The 9,937-nt window shown below is 33.1% G+C and overlaps 1 protein-coding gene across 1 annotated transcript in view; it reads right to left on the minus strand.

Annotated features, from left to right (window-relative positions):
- Nucleotides 1-9,676, minus strand: part of LOC118740768 (relaxin receptor 2-like) — a gene marked incomplete in the record, with an annotated part of 43,605 nt that extends 33,929 nt beyond the window's left edge. Inside the window, 1 exon segment of the mRNA XM_036472437.1 lies at nt 9,341-9,676. Within this exon segment, the coding sequence (XP_036328330.1) occupies nt 9,341-9,428 (88 nt within the window).
- Nucleotides 9,677-9,937: the final 261 nt, after the last annotated feature.

Below are 9,937 nucleotides of genomic sequence, written 5' to 3' on the forward strand. Positions count from 1 at the left end.
ATTCGTTTAAGTGCCTTTTTCGGTTAAGTGCACAAGTTTTTCGTGCATAGAAGGATGTGCAGCTAAGCAAAATATACTGTATTTTCAATTAGGTCCAACTCACGTAAATCGTAATATTGGTCCGAAAAACTTATTTTGGTGAATGACTTGAAATATAATCAATTTGTTTGTTTGTTGAACCTTTTTTGTCTTACTACATATTTCACATAGTTTAATCTTGAATTTACACGGTTTTTGTTGAACGATAAATAATATTTTTATAAAAAAATACTAAAATGAAAAAAACAAAATTTGTTTAATATTTGGACGGTTCCATACCTCGACAATCGTTTTTCTTTTAAAAGCCACCTTGAAATCTTTAATATAATAATAGATTGGCGATTACACATATGTTAGTGTTTGGCCGAGCTTCTCCTCCGAATTGTGGCGTGCGCTTTGATGTTGTCACACAAAGCGCAGGGGCCTACAGTTTTACGCCGACTCCGAACGGCGATTGTATTTTTATGAGAAGCTGTTTTTCATGGCAGAAAAAACACTCGGAGGTTTGCCATTGCCTGCCGAGGGACGACCGCTGTTAAGAAAAACCTTTTTTCTATATTTTTTGAGATGTTGCTTTGACCAGGGTTTGAACCCCGGTGCTGCGGAGTGGAACCGCGCACTGCTTACCACTACACCACAGCAGCCGACGCAAATTTCTACTTTCCATATAGCCGCCATAGACGGTGCGTCTGACTCGTGAGTCACCTGTGTACGTGTGGACTCGCCTTTCGACTACACACAGTTGAGTCATTTAGAGTCATGCCAGAATCATGTCGGTGTAACTAACACATATTTTTTCACCAACACATCCAATTTTCAAATTTCATAACTCGTTTGCCAGTCAACGTATCAAAATGAGCGATATATATTTTTCAAGGAAATAGAAAGTCGTATTAAAATGAGTTTTCCATAAATTTACTCCTCCAAAACTTATTCAAGATTAAAGTCAAAAATTTTTTATATGGAGTAAAATACACAAGACCGTCAACAAAAGAAAAAAAAAACGCCAAAAATTAACGGTACTTTGTATCCACTTAAGCTTGCACTTTGTTATACTAAATTTGAATGCACTACAAAACTGCATACCTAAAAAATTAAAAAATTAAATCATGAAAAAACGTCATATTTTTATTTAGATTTTTAAAAAACTTAACGAATGAAACAATTTATTCGTGTTATTTCTATGGCAAATAGCAATTCGCGATGAGTGACCTCTAAATCTTAATAAAAAGGGCTGCGCTTTTGACATTCGTCTTTTTTCACTATCCCGAAAATATTTCACAGGGGATTTTGAAAAAAAGATAGTAGATTTTTTTTTGAACCAGGCTAGTGTATTTATGTAGTATCCAAATAGTTACTGTAAATACAAATGTTTCTAATTCTGTTTCTACAAAGTAAGCCTAAATGGCCTAAAAGTTTTTCCTAAATATTTGACACATTTGCTTCTCTTCTCTACAAAGTCATACAATGCCAAAGAAAATTTATATTTACTTTACTTTATCTAGATAAAAAGTATTGAATTTGTTTTAGAAAGACAAAAATAATTTAAAACCCTAGAAAAGCTCATAACATTTTATGTAGCTTATACAGGTTTTAGCCTAATTTCAACCCCCTTTGCAATCTTCTTTAAGTTCATACAAACATTACTGTGCATGTATGCACGTGTGTATGTTAGTAAAGTATCAAGATAAGCTTTATTTTATTAATAGTTGGTACTTCTACTTAATCTTCTCTCTATTTTTATTAGTACTAAATTTAATCTTCACAGACTAGGTAAACTTTTCAAACAAAAAATAATAAATAAATAAACAAATTAAGATTACTCTCTAAACCACTTGTGGCTGTGAAGAGCTAATATTTTGACTGCATATGCTTTGATTTCACTCCTATCGCAGAAGTTAGAAACGCATTAAAACGGCACATAAAAATTTACAATCGATTTGCCTGCCTTATTTGGTTTAAGCCAAGGCATGGGGCATACATACACAACTTTTAATTTGTTCTCACTCTCCTGAATTTGCGAGTATGTGTGAAGGTCCTCAATATCAAAGCCATTGACAATTTGGTGGTGTAAAGAGATAATCTTATAGAGGCATGTAGCCGCATTTATCAAACGTACATACATACATTCATACGAGTACATAGAAATATGTTCGTGCGCAGAGAGGACGCGTAGACGACTCGTTAAGAAGCATACGCGCAATACGCTTTATTGCTATGACACACACATTAAAGGCAATTATTCGTATCAAAAGCATATCAAAGCTTTTGGTTAAATTGCGCGGATTTCTATTGTGCCATTATCGGTAAATGCCATGAATGGCATACTGCAATGGAGTTCAAATGTGTGTGTTCGTAAGCATGGTCGTGTGCTCATTTACATATGTAAATATATACTGTCCGACTTATTTGTTTCTGCCTAAAGCGCTTACCTACATACATACATAGATAAGTCTGGTCATGAAATTAGCCAAACTATTGTCATTTACTGATTTTTATAGGCAAATATTAACAAATCGTTTTGAAATGCTAAAAAAATCTAACTAAAATTGAAGCGTTCGGTACAATTATAGTAATAATAATAATAATTATAAACCCCAATTGGCCTTATGAAATGTCACAAATGCGTAAAGGCACGCAAAATCTAATAAAGAGATGAGATAGTTACATACGTACATACATATGTACGGGTATGTAAGTTTATATCTTTAAATCTACACATTTATAAATCGGATGTATTGAGCTTCCGAAAAAAATGTTTGCGATTCCGTTGATCTTCCTTGAGATTTTTCACTTAAATGTTTTAAGTTAAACCCCCGTTCACCTTCTTTATCCGTTAGGTAAGAAAGAAATTAGTATTTTAATTAGAGCTGACATTAGTCTGGAGGAATAAACGTCGGCACACTAACTGTTGGATTTCCCGGCTTTATACTAGGTTTACATATAACCAGATTATCTTCATTTTCGAGCTTAACTCCCTAATCTGTAATTAGAAAAAGAGCTTAGCCATACAAAATTCGTCTCTTAATCTATAATTATAATATAATCTCAAATTAAACCGATAACTTTTCGGTGTCCAACCTGGTTTTAACGATTATTTTTGCGAAGATGAGGAGAAATGCCAAATATAAAAGTTAACAAAAAATGTACGCTAGCAAGGAAAAGAGGTTTGTAAAGGTATTTTTAATAAATATTAATTAAAATAAAATTTAGTTGCTTAATATAGCAAAAAAAAAGTGATCACAGTGGCAGAGATAAAAAAAAACTTTTTAAAGACCTTGGCCAGTTGATTTGGAATAACCTTTTATTTTTTAAGTTACATTTTTAAGCGGTACAGGTTGAATTTAAATTTGAAAAACCGATACCTGGCGAGACCTTTTTTCGCTCAGATTTACATGAAATTCTTCACACTGATCACACTGTGTGTCGTAAACACTATATAGCTAAAACTATATTTAAGGGATTCGCAAGCTTCCATAAAAGTCTTATTACGAAATTTCACACCGTTAAAAATAGTTTGTTGTGGTTTCAAGTCCTCTTAATATTTATTAGCCGTTAAAAACTTTACGACATACGACAATACGACACCGTGTGAACCACCTAATTGATTTTTTTTTCGTGTGTAATATTGACTGTCGTACGATGTTATAATACACAGACGATTTTTCAGTGTCTTTCCCATTTAATCTTGTTTAAAGGTGTGCGAATGTCGTGCGTCCGTTACCTGATATGTAAATTTTGAAGTACAAACAACTCAAGATAAGTTTTTCCTTCTACAACCAAAATTAATTGCTTGGTACTAAAAGAAGAATTCTATACCTAGTCAAGTCAAGCCTAAAGTAGTTAATCAAAGGGTTTATTAAAAATTCAAAAACAAGCATAAAGTAATGTTTAACATTTTTTATCATTACGTTGTAATTGCATTTTCATTTACTTAAACACAATTTTATTTTCTTAAGGTTCTTGAATCGAATCTTTTCTAATCCCTGTCAACAAAATGAAATACTGCCGCTTAAGCCACTGCACTTACATGCGTACTTAAGTGGGATCCGCTATTGACATTGCCAGCAATTCTCTCCCCACAACAACAATTTCCTGTCATTGTTTTTATGCCATTGCAGGCATCGTTGAACGATTTAATCTTAAACACAGCAACATTTTTGCGTTTGCACAAAGCCAGCAACTAGGCAAAAAAAAAACATGGTTTATGTACATATGTATGTATGCGTGTATGTATGTACGAGTATTATACACGAGTCGAAAAGAACAAATAAACGCATTTTTATAAGAGGCGAAAAAATTGCTATAAAAATAACAAAGAAGCAATTAATACTTGTAACTTTGTTAAGTGGTTATGGCAGGCAGCATCCCAAAGCAACTGCACAGGACAACGCATACACACATACATTAACAATTATCCATTTCTGTTTTTTGTGTGCGTACGTTTGTCAGAAAGCAATACGCGTGAAAAGACATTCATTTATTTATACATATTTATTTATACTTAATTTGCCACAAACGGAATAAAGAAAGTCAAGAAAACTGTATAAAGTATGAGTGACATGGGGTCGTGAACAAATCGAAAACGGGCATTAACGCAAACGTGTGCCTGAATGCGAATAGCATATTGCCATAAATAGGTTAATTTGAACGCACGGCTCAGGGGAGCAAAAGACATACATACACACCGAGATATACACGCACACGGCAACTTTTTCACGCCGTACGCTCTATGGGCGAACTGGAAGATGACTCAAACACAAAAAAAAAAAATAAAATAAAATCGTCACAAAAATAGGGAATGAGAAAAGTGAATAAAAAAGCATTGGCGAAAATAAAAGCAATTGACAAATAGACAAGTTCAGCTTGGTCAGTGTTGGGTGTCAAAGGCCAATGCGGCGCACTCACAATACAACTACTACAGAAGCAATATAAATAGCAAAACGGCTAAGTAGACAGTTGACAATGGTCACAGTGGTCAATGGTTAATGGTTAATGGTTGCAATTGATATGCAATAGCTACGAATCGAATTGTCAGTTAGGCATTTGGGCAAACGAAATTCAACATTTCTTTTTCCACGCACTAATTTAGGTGATAAAATTGATAATAAGCAGGCAGCAGCAATGATATCGTGAAAATTATACGCGAATAGTGTAATAAAAATTTTCTATTTAGCATTTGAAATTTATATAAATACATACAATAATTTAAAAGCATATTTATGCGCTTTCGATGCTTTCAAGTGTCAGCAAAGTGCGTGGGAGAATTGATAAAAATGTACTAAGCTTACTGAAATGGATGGTATAAATGGGAGGAAGAAACAAACATTAACGGTTTGAATGTATAAGCTGTGGAAAATACTAGTGATATAAATTTTATTTTTAAGCAGTTATTGGTGACTTTTATTGGTTATTTATGTTTATTGGTTGAGTTATTACGCTTTTGCCATAAGTTAGAGTAATTGAAAATGGAAGAACTTAAAGGCCAATAAGTATATATACTATATAGCGGCTGTAGGTGAGAAGCATAAATAAATTTTAATGTATGTACAAAATTGTCTACTATTATATTTAATAGACTGCCTCATGCTCCATACAAAGTTGCTTCTATTTCTGCAGTAAAATTAAAATTGTTTATAAATTTTAAACATTTTGGGCTAATTTGATAACAAAATTTATTTTTATATGGAAGAAAACCGCAACATCTTAAGCAAAGAAATTCTAAAAAATCAAATTAATTATTGAAGAAAATCAATGGATAAATAAGAAATAAAGAGTGGTCAAATAAAAAATCCGCAAAGATTTTTTGTATGAAATGTGAGCAGTGAAGCGTGTTACTCGGGTGTACGTGGCGTATGAATAACTTTCTTTCCTGCTCATTTTTCATACAAAAAATCTTTGCGCATTTTGATTTGACCACTCATTATTTCGTAATTGTCCATCGATTTTCTTCATCAGTAACTTGATTTTTTTTGTTAGAGAATAGGCTATAGTACAAATGCAAAAAATTGCAACAGAACCTGTTAATTTTTAAATTTATATGAAGATTTTTAAATTGCTTCCTAAGGTATACGTGATTAAAAGGAACCAATTTTTGCTTTAAGCTGAATAACGGTAAATTGCAAATAAATATCTCGAAAACGTATCCATACAAAAAAATTAACCCCAATTTCAGAATCACCGAGCAATTCTACATAGAATTGGCGTCTGGAGAACAAAAACCAAACTAAAATTTGTGATCCAGTGTAGATTTGTACACCAAAATTGAATGGGCTATAAAACTGTATGCTCAAACCAATTCTAATAGTGATTTCGTTTCTTCCAAAAAATTGTGCCCTTCCACCATACAAAATGTGTTTGATGTTACACTCAACCCTGTCAAAGGGCTTGTTATTGCCTTCTTATCCTTGTCTAGCTCACACATAGGGCAACCATCTCACTTGATAAAGCTGCAAAGGGCAGAGAAGGGGCCATTTTTGCCTTACAAGAGTGTGACATTATAAGAAATGAGGCACTAGTCGCATGTTATCCATCCGTCTCACACATTATTAAAAGTGGCGTTACTCTCTGTCTCGCTCACACTTCGTAAAAGGACTCTCTCCGTCTCACTCAAACTAGAATTTAGTAAAGTTAAGTTGTTTTAAGTAAGTAAGAAAAAAATTTAAAAATCTGATTGGGCGAAGCATTAAATTTCAAAACGTTTGAGAAAAAGTATCATTTTCTTCCAAGCTAGAGCAGTTGGCTACAAATTTTAAACGACAATTTACAGAAGCATTACTCAGAATTACATAATAGAAATAAAATTGTGAAAAAGTAGAAATTTGTAGTAACGACAATTAAAAAACCATCACAGGGTGTAGATTCTTTTGTTGTTTTTTTTTTGAACGCCTATAATTTAAAAACTACAAGACAAAGATTTTTTTTTCTTATAAAAAAACAGGTGGCAACCCTTCTCAAAAGTATTTTCTAGCTAAAAACTTGTTAACTCCCCTTCGCCTGATATTGCGATACATATTTTAATTAACTGATTAATTAAGTTTAATTTGCTTTTTTTTAACATGTGGCAACCACGCTCAATATAGTTCGGATATAAAGAGTTTTCAAACCCGCTTCGATTGATACCCATATTTTAACAATTCGATTAACTTTTTAAATAAGTTGAATTTAACTTATTAAAAGGGTGGCAACATCTCAAAAATATTCTTAGTGTTCAAACTAAGGACTTCGTAATACTCTTTCGTTTGACATCCATATTGTGATATTTCATATCAGTTATGTATAAGTTAACTACTAAATTCGAAATTTTAAGCAGATGGTAACCCTCTTCAAAATATTTTCAAACTACATACATACTACCTTCTGAAATCCCTTTTGTTTGGCATCCATATCTTGATTCAGATTTCTCTCACTCAATTCTCTTAATTCAAACAGGTGGCAACTCTCTTTTAGTGAAGAAACAAAGCTTTTCAAAACCATTTCGATTGATACACATGTAGTAACAACTTATTTATTATTCTAATTAATACGAATACAAATTTTTTAAAGATGGCAACTCTTTTCAAAAAAGTAAAAGCTTTGTGCACATCTGCAGTCCAAGCCTTTTTATAATGGCATTGATTATTAAATAATTAGAATTTAATTGTTCAAAAGTGGCAACTCTTTTCAATAAAACTCTTTTCCATATAGCGAGTTAGCACTTCTACAGGCCAAGCGCTTTAATTTGAAAATCGGGCGAATGGTGCAAAGTTAATGTCCTGTACAAAAAATATGTTCGCTTGATATATGTATATATAGATATGCTTGTTCCGCAACAATTTGTTAGGTTTTAATATTTTTTTTTTTTTGTTAATTACTTCACTTGTTAAATAATTTGAGTCCAATTCATTAGCTTATGCGAACCCTTTCGACAAAATCCTGGTCACAAAAATACCTCAACAAATATCAACCTATCTATGGTCTTGAAAGTTCTTTTATAGCAATGGGGTAATTATTAAGTAATATATATAGAAGCTAGTAATGGAGGTAAAAAATTTTACATAAATCATAAAAATTTACCACCAAATTTAAGAAACCGACTGCTTAGTTAACAACCCTGCAGGTAAACCGCAAACTAGTGAATCAAATTTCTAGTTTCGTACTAGATCTTTTCGCCAAAAACGAACCAATCCGATAGTAACTAGATCCCCAGCAGTCCGAAATCTGCGAAATGTGGTACTTTTAAAAAAAACTATTTTATTTAAAATTTTTCTATTAGAAATCTATATCTAAGGTGACGAATTTAGAACTGGTTCGCAACTATAGAAAATGAGCTGCAAAACGAACCAGATCTTATCTGTCGAATTTATAACTACATAGTTCGGGACCATCGAAAAAAGATGCAGCGGGGGGCTTGTTTACTTTACATAGTCCATTCTGCACTTCCCAGATGCTTTTTCATAGCTTCATAATACAAAAGAAAAAATTTTGTTAACATTTTAACATCTTGAGATTATCTAGAATCTAACCAATAACAGCAAGCACCTCTGCAAACTCAGCTACACCCAAACTAATGTAAACGTACATTTCTTACAATCATTCAAACAAATTTAATTTCAAATTGAATACACATTTCTTTGAAAATAACGGAAGAACCGAAAAGATTGAAAAATCATCATATTTTTTTATTTCGTCTGTCGATTTTAGAACTGGACTAGTTCGGAACTACCGAAAAAGGATGCTGTGGGGGGCAAACGACACTTCCTAGAACATCGCCATGTTAAATTCGCCAGCTGGTTGCATGCAAAAGAGATTTATCGCGAACCAGTACTGGGTCTAAATTTACTAGAAGCGCACCAGTTCATAACTAGAGATATTCCCCATAGCAAAATACCTAGGTACACCATGACGTATGAGTAACATGAAAGCTGTTGAGTAAATGAATCAAGTTGCATATTTGTATGCTCCGGCGGTGCAATGCCATATCTATCCGAAGAGATATATTGTACCCAGCGAGCTAGTTGAGTTTAATTGTAGCCTTGATTTATGTAATTGCTTTAGTCAGAGCCTGCAATCTAATTTGGAGGAATCATATTACAGCTAGTCGCATATCCTATTCATCAAATTCCATAAAAGAAAAAAACATTTAATATAAATTAAATCAATAAGAAAATTTGAGGTCTAGTCGACAAAATACATATATCACCTTTTATTGTACCATTAAAATAAATCTCACTTGATATTTATCGTCATAATGGTGTTTCAAATTATTTTCAACACTAAATTTTCAACTCATAAATTAAAAGTAACAGTGTTAAGTACTCACCCAAACTCAAATAGAATATTATTGCCGAGAGTGTAATGACCGAAAGCAGCAGGCAGCCACCGATAGCGATGCTGCGTCCATAAACCATACTTTAAGCGTGCAGAAAGCAGAATTTATTTCGGCGTAGCGTTGTTGCGGGCAGCAACTTGTGTCATCTATCTGTGTATATTTGATGCTAAATGAAAATCCTTTTTATGCACGCTTTTACGTTTCGTATGTGTATTTTGTATTAAACTTTCATCTTTGTTTTTCCTTCAGACGTTGGCATTTTCTTTTTTTTGGCAAAGTGACGTTTACGTGAGTCCTCTTCAATGTAATTAAGTGCGCTTGCACTTGAAGTTTTTTTTTGGCGTTTTAGCTGCAAGCAGACGCCTCACTGCTAGCCGTTTTAAATGTTATTTTGTCACGTGACAACAATTACCAGACAAAGCGCTTCCGCGTCGTTTAACGATTAATCACGCTGCTTTTCGTTGGTACCGTTAATATCGCGCATCTACGCAAAGCTACGGCACCAGAGCTAGACTCTGCTGTCGTCAATATCATTAACGGCGACATTAGCGACATGATTATACCGGATATTAATATATATTTTTTTTA

Source organism: Rhagoletis pomonella, unplaced genomic scaffold (assembly GCF_013731165.1).
Source record: "Rhagoletis pomonella isolate Grant_MI unplaced genomic scaffold, Rhpom_1.0 Rhpom_scaffold_00001, whole genome shotgun sequence".
Taxonomy (NCBI): Eukaryota; Metazoa; Arthropoda; class Insecta; order Diptera; family Tephritidae; genus Rhagoletis; species Rhagoletis pomonella.